The following is a 13035-nucleotide window of genomic DNA, read 5'->3' on the forward strand; positions in this document are numbered from 1 at the left end:
TGATGATAGGTATAGGAGTGAGGGAATGAGGTATGTGGTAGCTAGTTGTTTGGTTGAGGGGAGTATAGCACAGTGGGAGAATGAGAACGTACATAGCAGTAATATGTTTAAAATACTATGCCAGGTTTATGGATGACATTTTTTTCCTATGGGAGGGTGATGTGGGGCAACTTTTAGACTTTATTAGCTATCTTGAAAATACCTCAGATTTCCTCAGGTTTGCTGTTAATTATTCTTCTATTTCTATTGATTGTTTTGGATGTCACCATTTCTAAGAACTCTGATGGTACTTTAGGGACACAACTATATAGGAAACCTTGTTGGAGAAATGGGCTTCGGCATCGTTCCAGCATCCATCCCCCACATATTTTTTCTAACATACTTAATGGTCAATGCTTAAGCGCTTTTAGGCTATATATTAATGAACTTGTGTTCGAGGAAACTGTACATAGATTGAGCAATGGCTTCTCTGAGAGAGGTTACTCACAGACGTACATAGTTAATGCTAGGAATACCACTCTGCAACAAAGACAAGGCATAGGGACACCGTATTTTTCCTCTAGGAGGAGGACTGTGATCAATAACAGAAGGTCCGGAGAGGCCCAACAACCTAGGGTATTTCTAAGATATTCTAGTGATATACAGCATTACTGCAATATTATAAGAAAGAATTGGCCTTTCCTTTTAGCTGATCATAAGGTGAGGCAAATAGTGGGTGAGTACCCCTCCTTCACTTATAGGAATAATATGTCTACCAAAAGACTTTTATGTTATGGACCAAGGCTTCCACCCCATATACCTACAGGGAAAGTTGGTATGCTTCCTTGTCACAGTTGCAAGGCATCCTCTTCCATATCTACTGGACTTTGTTTCACACACACCCCATTACAGGGCACATTTTTACACCCAGATTTGTGGCGACATGCGGGAGCAGCAATTTGGTATATTTGGATACCTGTTGCTCCTGTGATAGTTTCTATGTGGGCAAAGCCACTTGACACCTTAGAGAGAGGGTACTTGAGCACCTAGGCAACATATGTAACCATGCAACATCAAATGCTTTAGCTAATCATGCCTTATTGTTTCCAGGACACAATTCTTTTAAATTCAGAGTTTTACAACTTTTGCATTTCCATATTAGAAGAGGTGATTTTAATAATGTTGTTGAGACGTGTGAGTTAAAATGGATTGTTTCTTTGCATGCATATAAATACCCAGGACTTAATAGTGGTGTCTCCCTTAAACCAGCCCTACTGAGTAGGCGGTGATATGTGTTACATCACTTTGTTTAATTGGTCTTTTTTAATTAGTTTTAGTTGATTGGCTATGCTATGTTTTAAGTATCTCTGTGTTTTAACATACTTTTGTATTTGGTCTGATGAAGCAGTAACCTCACGAAAGCAGTAGCCTTCTTCAATAAAAATACATTCTTGGTGTTCAACATAAGTTTATCCTGCCTGGACCGTGTTGGTTGACTCACAATTATTTTTCTCAGTTAGATGGCATGACGTCAGGGGTGTTAGAACCGGCTTTTAATTTTAGTAGGAGTTTTTTAATGATGTGTGTAAAAATAGGCTTGAGAGAAAAATGAGGGAGATGAGTATAATTGGAGGTTGGAAGGACAGGATTAGATGTATTGGGTGAGGTGAGAGTAGATGTATTATTAGGGAATGAGGTAAGACTGGCTATTTAGTCAATAAAAAAGGAATTGAATTAAGTAGCTACTACATGGTCAGATGAGTTGGGGTCAGGGCAGGGGTTATCTTTTATGCCAGGATAGAGGACTGAGGAGAAACTGCTCCAGATTTTTTTGGGGTTGGTTTTATGATTATTTTAAAGTTTGGAATAGTAGGATTTTCGGTCGATAGCCATTTGTTTTTTTACCTGATTCTGAAGTTGCTTGTATTCAGACAGAGAGTTGGGTGCTTTGAATTTTTGATGGTATATCCAAGAGTTGTCTCTGAGAGATGCATAAGGGTTTTAGTCTCTTTGGTTAGCCAAGGGGCAGTTTTAGGTTGGATTCTTTTGGTTCATGTGAGGGAGGGGGCATAGCAGTTTAGCAGATTAGTAAATTCTGAGTTAAAGTGAGAGACACCAGCATCCAGAAGAAGGGTTTTTATGAGGTTCCAATTTGTATGTTTTAAAGCATCAGAGAAGGTTTGGGGGTTGAAATTCTTTATGGTACGGGTTGAGATATATTTGTGCTGTAGATGGAGAGGGGAAAGAAAACGCTATGCGAAAGCAGGCAGATGATCGTTGAGGGAGTCAGGGAGGGTTAATGTGCGTGTTAATGTATTAATGTGACGACCTAATAAAGATGTTTGCAAATATTTCTAACATAAGTAAAAAGTAAGTCTGCTCAATATCTGATCAAAGTGAACAAAAACTAAATGTGAATACTATGAATGTATAAGCAAAAACAGTAAGTTTGCAAGACTTACCCACAAGGCTGAAAGATACTCGGGTGAGGTGACAACATTTCCACTTAAATCAAATTGATTAATTTGTCGGAATGCTATAATGTTTACCCCTTCAGTATCAGTGTCACCAACCTAAAAGGGCAAATACACATTTGTAGTAAACATTTGTTTCAGAAAGAAAACTAAGTACAGCAGTAAGTTTTAATGCTATTCACTTGAAGGAAAACTGCAAAGCATTGGTACATAAATTCCCTGTATATAAACTTGGTTTACAGTGTTGGTAAATACAGCATTACTGTACCAGCTCTACAAGACTAACATTCATTTTCAAACAGTACATTTGTCTAAATTCAATAAGCAGTACTTTGTGTGCACATTTTCTCAAGCTTATGCATTCCTTACCTTCTTTGTTGCTGGTACTATGCACTTATTCACAATTACAGAACAATGTACATATGTGAAGGGCAGAAATACGCCCACTGCATTGCTTGAGTATAAACAACACTGTGGGAACTGTACTGAGAAGAGCAGTTAAATGCTTTAATTAGGTACCTCAGGAAATGGAAAGAAAACTACAGATTTACTGAATTACATCAGCGAACTATTACCAAGATACCAGAAGACGTGATTAGAAAACTGTGTGTGTGTGTGTGAGAAGACCGTTATGCACTCAGACTCTTAAGAGATATATATTTCAATAACATGCTTGGACATGATCCTTGCACAAAGGTACATAAATCATGTAAAAACTCAACTCAGACAACAGCCAAGCCATCTTGATGCATGCCAATGACCATCCACTCCACTTTCCTCTACTTTCCCTACTGATTATTTTACGGGATGGAAACCAAGTGGAGTTTGTGTTGTGCATTTGTGATCTTGCCATTGTCATGTATGTGAAGGATCAGGTGCTGTCAGGACCTCCCATTTACACTTGTAGAATATGGCCAGGATCAAAAGCTACATAGCATCTTACAAAATGGGGCAGTGATCCATGCTGTGAATCTATCTTACCAGGACTGCAATAATGTCTTATCTATGACTTACTAACAATGATATGGCCTGCCTGCAGTGGGCAGAAAATTCCACAGCCATGGGAAAAAGAGGTTGTGGACAGATGGATGGAAAGTGACATGTAGGGAGTGTTGCATGATTTGTGCTAAATGCCGTTTGCAGCCAGATGCATTGTCAAGATTTGCACTCTCATCTTTTGTGTCCTAAATGAACCATATCTTAACTGAAAATGCTGCTGTGTCCATACACTAGTATGTTGAACATACACACACACACACACACACACACACACACACACACACACACACACAGAGGAAGAAACACACTGAAAATCATTACGGTGGCCCTCATTTATTTCAACTGATCACAAATAAACCACTGAACTGTATAAATTGAAAAGTAGTTATTTTCTGCATCTAGTGGTGGTGCTCTACTGAGATGATGTGCTCTCCATTCACTCTGTGGGTTATGTTTAAATAGTTGACTTAAAATTTTCCCGTCGTAGTGAAGTGCAATATTTGGTACAGAAGCAGAAAGCGATTTTATATGACCTGACCAAGAAGGAAAATCGAGAGAGGAAAATAAAAAGCAAGTTGATGGAGAAAATGAGTTTACAGAACGCAAAATCAAGTAAGCAATGATTAGAGACCTGCATTTCCAAGTTTTTTGCAACTGGATACACGAGACTATGACAGTGAAGGCAGATGTGAAACTGACATAATACAATGAAATGAAGAGACTAAATTGCAGACATGAAGACGAATGAGCAGAAGATGGACGCTATGAACACTTATGCAAATGCACCTGATAAGCTGCAAAAAAGGATCACTAATCTGAAAGAGCAGAACGATCACCTGGTGAAAGACATGGGGATCTGAAAGGAGCACACTTATGACACAGTGAATGCATACAAGGAACATGCAAATTAATGAGGTACCCAAGTGAGCAGAAGAAAAGTACAGTTGTGTACACATACCATAAATGTAGATGTTCAAGTTTATTCACTGTTGCAGTCATCACATTTGAGTTATCTGCTTGCAGTAGCCCTCAGTCGGCCTGATTATTAAAGTCTTAGGTCCTGTGTCGGTTGTGGTCTCATCTTCCGTGACGTCAGGTAGTCAGGGGTATAAAGCATGCAGCCAACACCATTACATCAGTTTTTCTTGCCCCAGATGTCAGGTGCCCCCCGAATGGGAAGCACTTATATATATATATATATATACACACACACACACACACACACACACACACACACACACACACGGTTACACCTCCAACAAAAAAGCAAATACACCAAAAAGCTTTTAAGCATAGTAAAGGAGAGTAAAGGTATAGCCAAAAGAAGTCGGGGGGCTAGAGGGAGGGTAACCAGGACTGCAACAGTGAATACACTCGAACGTCTACATTTATGGTAAGTGTACACAACTGTACTATGTTCTTCGTGTTTCACTGCTGCAGCCATCATATTTGGGTAGATTCCCAAAGCTAAGGATGGGAGGAGGCATTTAGATAGCATTAGGACCAGCTATAAGGCCCTGCAAGACTGCAGTGGCAAAGCCAGCTCTGGGTTTAGAGAAAATTGGTAAACGGTAATGCTTGGTGAAAGTATGTACAGAACTCCAGGTAGCAGCTTCTACGATGTCCCTGGTAGGTACACCTCTGAGAAAGGCTGTAGAGGTAGCTGCAGCCCTGGTTTAATAGGGTCTAATCCCCTGTGGGATAGGTTTTCCATGGTGCTTATAGCAGAAATGAATGCAATGGCCTATCCATTTAGAAATGGTTTGCTTTGAAATAGCCTTCCTCTCTGCCCCTGCAGCAAATACCACCAGCAGTTCAGATTTCCTTTGAGGTTTAGTCCTGTCCAAGTAAAACCTAAGTTGTCTGTGCACATCTAAGGAGTGTAGTATCCGTTCCCCTTTGTTCTGTGGATTAGAAAAGAAGGTAGGCAAATAAATGGATTGATTAAGAGCCACATTGGATACCACCTTGGGCATGAAAGAGGGATTGGTCCTGAGGGAAACCCTGTCCGCATGAAAGATGGTGAAAGGCTCCACTGCCATAAGGGCCTGTAACTCAGATACGCTTCTTGCTGAAGTGATTGCTAAAAGGAAGGCTGTTTTCCAAGAATGGAATTTTAAATCTGCTCTTGCAGCCGGCTCAAAAGGAGGAAGAGTGAGCTTTTCAAATACAAAGTTGAGGTCCCAGGCTGGAGATGGGGCTCTCCTGGGTGGTCTTAAGTTTTTGGCCCCTCTGAGGAACTGCTTGAGCAGTGGGTGAGAGATGAGGGGTGGTTCTGTGTTATAATGAGCTGAAATGGCAGATGTGTGAATTTTAATGGAGGAAAAAGAAAGGCCGTTGTGAAGCAACTCAGTTAAGTATTGAAGAATCTGAGGTAAATTGGGTGCTGCTGTGCCCCATCCCTTGAATTTGGTTCCAGGCACAGAATCGTTTCCATTTTTCAGCATAAGATTTTCTAGTACAAGGCCTCCTTGCCTCCAAAATGACATCCAACACTTGTTTACTGAGGGATGGTAGCGGAGAGATTAGGTAATTAGCCAGGCTGCCAGGTTCAGGGTTTGAAGCTGAGGGTGCAGAATCCAGTTCTCCTGTTGTGACAACAGGGTAGGGGTCTGAGGCAGGTGCCATGGAGCCAGCAGTGACACTGCGCAAGAGGGGGTACCAGTGCTGGCGTGGCCAGTCTGGTGCAATCAGTATTGTCCTGTTTGATCCTTAGTAGTACCTTGGGTAGGGGAGGCAGAGGAGGAAAGGCATAAGCTGAAGGACAGAGCATCCACTTTCCAAGCTTGTTTGTGGGGAGTCCTCGTGCAGACTTTGTCCAATTGGTAGTTCTGGGGGGGAGGCAAACAGGTCTATATCTAGGCTTCCCATTTGTCTGTCAACATGTTGAAAGTCTTTAGTTCCAGTTTCCACTCATGTGGATCCATGAGATTTCTGTTTAGTTTGTCTGCCAGTGTATTTAGTTTTCCTGGCAGGAATTGAGCCTGCAGATGCACTTGGTAGCTCAAGGCTGTGTTCCACAGAGCCATGGCTAGTCTGCAGAGGGGGTAGGAATGGGTGCCTCCCTGCTTGTTTATGTACCACATAACAGTGGTGTTGTCCGTCTTTACCATTAATTGACCTGGAAGAATGCGGTCCTTGAAGGCTGTCAGAGCATTTTGTACATCTAACATTTCTTTTTGATTGATATGCAGGTGCATTTGACTTGGGTTGCATTTGCCCTGAATGCACTTCCCTGCCAGGTGAGCCCCCCATGCATAGTCTGATGTGTCTGTTGTTAGTTTGGGCGGCAGGGGGTAGAGTGAATGGTAGTCCCTTGTTTTGGTGGCAGGCCTCTGCTCACCAAAGGAACTCTAACCGTAGGCAAGGTATGATAGGAATCATTGCTTCTAGGTCCTCAGAATGTTGACACCATAGGCTTTTTAGATGCCACTTGTAGTTTCCTCATATGCAGTCTTGCATATGGAATTAGTAGAATGCAGGAGGCCATGAACCCCAAAGGCTTGCAGTATTTGCCTTGCAGATAGCAAGGTTTTTGTGGCCATTAGTTTGAAGTAAGTTGTCAAATGAATTTGTTTCTCTGGCGTGAGGAAAGCCATCTGGGAAGTTGTATTCAAGCTTGCTCCCAGGAATATAATTTGTTGACAAGGTACCAGATGTGATTTCTTTTCGTTTATGGTGTACCCCAGACAAGTTAGCACCTTCTGTACAAACGCCAGATGATTCAAAAGTATGTCCTGGCTTTCTGCCTGAATTAGACAATCGTCCGGGTATGGATACATTTGAATATTTCTTTGCCTGCAAAATGCAATGACTGGAACTAGGCACTTTGTGAATACCCTGGGCACAGTAGATAAGCCAAAGGGCAGTGCAGAGAACTGATAGTGCAAGTAGCCTGCTTTGAAGCGTAGGTATCTTCTGCAAGATTCCCTGATTGGGATATGCAGGTAGGCTTCCTTTAAATCGAGTGTTGCCAACCAGGCATCTTTGCCTAGCACAGGAAGCAACTGGTGAAGAGTAAGCATCTTGAATTTTGGAATCACCAAAAAGGTGTTTAAGGTAGATAGGTCCAGGATAGGATGCCATGAGTTGTCTTTTCTGGTTACCAGAAAGAGTCTTGAGTAAAAACCTTGTCCCTTTTCCTCTTCTGGTACTGTATGAATAGCCCTTATGCTTAAGAGAGAGTACTTGCTTTTGAGCCTCTGCCCACTGATTTGGGGGTAGATATGGCCAACCGTTTGTGGTTGGTAATGTATGGAATTGCAATATGTATCCTTGGGGAACTATATTTAAATCCCATTTGTCCTGGGTAATGAGTTCCCAGTTTTTTGCCTGCAGAGCAATCTTTCCCCCTAAAGGAGCAGTCCGTTGAGAAATGCCTGGAAGTTTTAAAGTGAAGTCATTGAGACAGTTTACCACTGGGGGGGGGGTCTTACTACTTCCTGATTTGGAAGTGGGAGCCCCCCACTGCTTAGTCCTGTGCTTACCCTGGGACTGAAGCCTGGGTGTTCTGCTGGATCTGGGTTTGGACTGAGAAGGCTTGGAAGAGGCAGTAAAGGACCAATTTTTAGAGGGCCAATGCCTACTAAATCTTGGAGGCTGTACTTGCAGGAAATCTTTAACAGTTTGCATACATTTAGCTTTTTCCTCCATCTTTTTAAGAACAACTTCTGCTTTGTTGCCAAACAGGCGGTCCTGATTTAAGGGAGCATCCAGTAATTTAGCTTTAACATGATCTGGCAAGGATTGCTCCTTAAGCCAAGCATGCCTTCTAAGTACATACCCAGTGACAGCAGCCCTGCAATATGCCTCTAGTGAATCAGAACCACATTGCAAAGTATGTTTTCCAACCTGTTCAGCAGAATGCATTAAATCCTGTAAATCCTTATTTTCAGCACAATCAGGAAGCAACATAATTTTCTGTTTAAACAGTGCAATAATATGCTGCTGATACTTTAACATATGAAAAGTACAGTTGTATACCTACCATAAATGTAGATGTTCGAGTGTATTCACTGTTGCAGTCATTACACTTGGATTATCCTGCTGGCAGGCTACCCGCAGTCAGCCTGAATTCCAAAGTCTTGGTCTGGCGTCGGTTGCTGTCGCCTCTTCCCTGACGTCAGTGTGCCAGGGGTATAAAAGATGCAGCCGACGCCATTTTCTTCAGTTTTTCTTGCCCCAGATGTCAGGTGCTCCCAAAAGGGTAGGCTAAAGATTTGCAAATAATAAAGCATGCACTAACATAAACATTACCTTCCTCTACAAGCAAATACACCACATAGGTTGTATAGAATAGAGAAGTATAGATAAGTCCCAGCAATGAAAGGGGGATGGTGGAAGGGTAACCTGGACTGCAACAGTGAATACACTCGAACATCTACATTTATGGTAGGTACACAACTGTACTATGTTCATTGTGTTTCACTGTTGCAGTCATTACACTTGGTTGAATCCCAAAGCTGAGATTGGGAGGCTGGGTCTAAATAGGATTAGGAGTGGCTATGAGGCCCTGCAGAACTGCAGTGGCAAAGCCTGCTCTGGACTTAGAGTAAAGAGATAAGTGATAGTGCTTGGTAAAAGTGTGCACTGAACTCCAAGTTGCAGCCTCCAAAATTTCCTTGGTTGGTACTCCTCTGAGAAAGGCTGCTGATGTGGCTGCTGCCCTGGTAGAATGTGGCCTAATATTTTTAGGCACTGATTTGCCATGCTGTGCATAGCAGAAACGAATGCAGTGTCCTATCCATTTTGAAATAGTCTGCTTTGAGATAGCCTTTCCTTGTGATCCTGCAGCGTATGCCACAAAAAGTTGCTCAGTTTTTCTGAAAGCTTTTGTTTTGTCCAAGTAGAAGTGTAGCTGTCTGTGTATGTCCAAAGAGTGCAGAAGTCTCTCCCCTTTATTCTGGGGATTTGGATAAAAGGTTGGTAAATGAATGGTTTGGTTAAGAGCCACGCTGGATACTACCTTTGACATAAATGTTGGGTTTGTCCCGAGAGAAACCCTGTCTGGATGAAAAATGATAAAAGGTTCCACTGCCATTAATGCCTGTAACTCTGAGACTCTTCTTGCTGAAGTTATTGCTAGGAGTAGAGCAGTTTTCCATGATACGAAGTTTATCTCAGCTGTACTGGCTGGCTCAAAAGGAGGCAGTGTGAGCTTTTCCAAGACAAAAGTTGAGGTCCCATGTTGGTATAGGTGCTCTCCTTGGGGGTCTTATGTTTTTTGCCCCTCTGAGGTACTGTCTTAGTAGTGGAGGAGAGAAAATAGGAGGTTCCGTATTGTAATGAGCTGAAATGGCAGAGACATGGATCTTTATTGATGAGAAGAATAGGCCTTTGTCCAGCATCTCAGATAGGTATTGCAAAATCTGAGGAATATTAGGAACAAGCGGTTCAAGTCCTTGTGCCTGGTTCCAAGCACAGAATCTCTTCCATTTTTCTGCATAAGATTTCCTGGTGCTGGGCCTCCTAGCTTCCAAAATGACATCCATAACTGCTTTAGAGAGAGAGGTGTGTTCTGAGTGTCTATATTATTTGCCATGCAGCCAGATTTAAGGTTCTGAGTTGGCTGTGCAGGATCAGATTGTTTTGTTGGGTCAGCAGATGAGGAATTTGAGGTAAAGTCCAGGCTGGCCCTTGAGACAAGCTCTTTAGGATTGGGTACCAGTGCTGGCGTGGCCAATCTGGGGCAATCAGAATCATTTTTGGCTTCTCTTGTCTGACTTTTAGGAGTACCTTGGGGAGGCAGTGGTGGATGCGCATAAACTGTTAGGCTTTTCCAGCTGAATGATAGAGCATCCACCTTCCATGCTTGTGAGTGATAAGTCCTTGTGCAGAATCTCTGTAGTTGGCAGTTGTGAGGGGAGGCAAATAGATCTATGTCTGGGCATCCCCATTTCTTTGTTATCATGCTGAAGACTTGTGGATCTAGTTTCCACTTGTGAGGGTCCATGAGGTTTCTGCTTAGTTCGTCTGCCAAAGTATTTTTCTTTCCTGGCAGGAATTGTGCCTGTAGATGTACTTGATAGGGCCAGTGCTGTGTTCCACAAAGTCATGGCTTGCCTGCAGAGGGGGTAGGAATGTGCCCCCCCTTGCTTGTTTATGTACCACATAACTGTAGTATTATCCGTCTTTAGTAATAGTTGTCCTGGATGTAGTAGATCCTTGAAGGCTGTCAGGGCATTCTGTACAGCTAGCATCTCTTTTTGATTGATATGAAGATGCATTTGCTCTGTGGGCCACGTGCCCTGTATACATTTTCCCGCCATGTGTGCTCCCCAGGCATAATCCGATGCATCTGTTGTTAATGTCTGCCTGGCTGTGGGTAAAGTGAAAGGCTGTCCCTTGTTGTGGTGACAGGCCAGTGCCCACCATCGAAACTCTTGAGAGTAATTATTGTTTCCAGGCTGTGGCAATGTTGAGTCCAAACACTTTTTAGATACCATTGCAGCTTCCTCATATGCAGTCTTGCATATGGAATTAGCAGGATGCAGGATGCCATGAAGCCCAAAGCCTGCAGAATTTTTCTTGCAGGTAGCTGGGTCTTTGTTGCCATCATTTGAAAGTAATGAGTCAGTTGCCTTTGTTTGTCTGGCGTGAGATAAGCCATCTGGGCAGTTGTATTTAAGCTTGCACCCAGGAATATTATCTCTTGAGAGGGCACTAGTTTTGATTTGTTTTCGCTTACTGTGTACCCTAGGCAAGTTAGTAATCTTTTTACAAACGCCAGATGCTTTAGTAGAATGTCCTTGCTGTCTGCTTGAATCAGGCAGTCGTCCAAGTAGGGATATATTTGAATTCCTTTTTGTCTGCAAAATGCAATTACTGGTGCCAGGCATTTTGTGAAGACCCTGGGCGCAGTAGATAAGCCAAAGGGCAGTGCAGAGAATTGGTAATGCATTGAGCCAGCTATGAATCTGAGGTATCTTCTGCAAGATTGTCTGATTGGGACATGCAGGTATGCCTCTTTGTGGTCCAAAGTAACTAGCCAAGCCTTTTTTCCCAGCATGGATAGAAGTTGCTGCAGTGTCAACATTTTGAATTTTGGAACGTCCAGGAAAGTATTTAGAGTAGACAGGTCCAGTATTGATCTCCAAGCTTTGTCCTTTCTGGGTACCAAGAAAAGTCTTGAGTAGAATCCTTGTCCCTGCTCTTGCTGTGGTACTTTTTGAATAGCCTTCATGTCCATGAGAGCAGAAATTTGTTTTTGTGCCTCTGCCCATTGATTGTGCGACAGGCCTGGCATACCTTTTGGCCTTGGTAGGGTGTGAAAGTGGAATCTGTAACCCTGGAAAACAATATTCAGTACCCATTTGTCCTGGGTGATCATGTGCCAATTTTGTGAGAAAAGTGCTAGTTTTCCCCCTTAGGGTGCTGCCAAAAGGTAAGTGCTTGGCATTGGTAGAGGGAAGTCATTGGGACTGCTTCCTATAAGGTTGTGATTTACCTTCTCCGCCTTTGGGGGCTGAAGCACCCCATTGCTTAGGTCTGTATGAGCCTTGAGGCTGAGATCTGCCTCTTGGGCATCTGTATCTGCCTCTTTGTGGCCTGTCTGACACTGGAAAGGACCAATTTTTAGAAGGCCAGTTCCTGCTAAATCTGGGTAGCTGAACCTGTAAGAAATCCTTTACTGTCTGCATTGATTTTGCTTTATCCTCCATTTTCTTTAACACCTCTTCTCCCTTAACACCAAACAAAGTATCATGCTGTAATGGAACATCCAACAATTTTGCTTTAACATGATCAGGTAAACTTTGTTCTTTTAACCAAGCATGCCTTTGAATGACAGAACCTGTAAGTGCGGCTCTGCAAGAAGCCTCTAATGAATCAAAACCACATTGCAAAGTATGCTTTCCCACTTGTTCAGCTGCATGCAATAAATCCTGCATTTCCTTATTTTCAGGACATTCTGTGCTTGTAAGCATTTTCTGTTTGAGCAAAGACATTAGGTATTGTTGATATTTAAGCATGTGAAACTGGCAGTTTAAAGCCCTTACAGCTAAAGTAGCACAGGTGTAAACTTTTTCCCCCATCTGTCCAGTGCTCTAAAATCCCTATCAGAGGGAGCAGGGTTTTTTGCAGTGGAAGCCTTGACCCCTTTGGGACCCTGAGAAATTGTTTCTGGGTCAGCAGCAGGGTTTTTATAAAGAAATTTATGAGAATCTGGGACCCTGTAGTACCTATCTGGCTTAACTGGTGCAGAGGGTAAAGAATCAAGAGACAAGCTGGATTCAGAAAAAACATCATCAGCAATATCTAGTACAGGGGAAGAGCAAGGGGCCTGTGCTGAGGCAGTAAAAGAAATTTTCTGAGCCTTTTCTTGGATTCTGAATAATCCTGGCTCTCCCAATGGAAATGCTCCCTCATGGTGTGCAGGGTTTCCCCAAAGGAGTAATCCTCAGAAGGAGAGGCTGAAGGGATAGATTATTCAGCATCAGAGTCCTCATAGGGAGGAAGAGAATATCCCTGTTCTGAAGAGGAATCAGAGGAAACAGAAACCTGGTCAGAGGAATCATAGTCAGTATCTTGCCTAGGCCTTTTATCAGGAGGGGGATGGGAACCCCTGATCAGAGTAATTAGGTCC

The 13035-nt window shown here is 42.7% G+C and overlaps 1 protein-coding gene across 2 annotated transcripts in view; it reads right to left on the reverse strand.

The window, feature by feature from the left end:
• LOC122816397 (nodal modulator 1-like) overlaps positions 1–13035 on the reverse strand; it is an 877949-nt gene that overhangs the window by 172259 nt on the left and 692655 nt on the right. For both annotated transcript variants that reach the window (XM_044089153.1, XM_044089155.1), the window contains exon 27: positions 2442–2552. In XM_044089153.1, the coding sequence (XP_043945088.1) occupies positions 2442–2552 (111 nt within the window). The remainder of the gene's footprint in view (positions 1–2441; positions 2553–13035) is intronic.

This window comes from Protopterus annectens, chromosome 12.part0 (assembly GCF_019279795.1).
Source record: "Protopterus annectens isolate FY-2018-M chromosome 12.part0, PAN1.0, whole genome shotgun sequence".
NCBI classification, from domain to species: Eukaryota; Metazoa; Chordata; order Ceratodontiformes; family Protopteridae; genus Protopterus; species Protopterus annectens.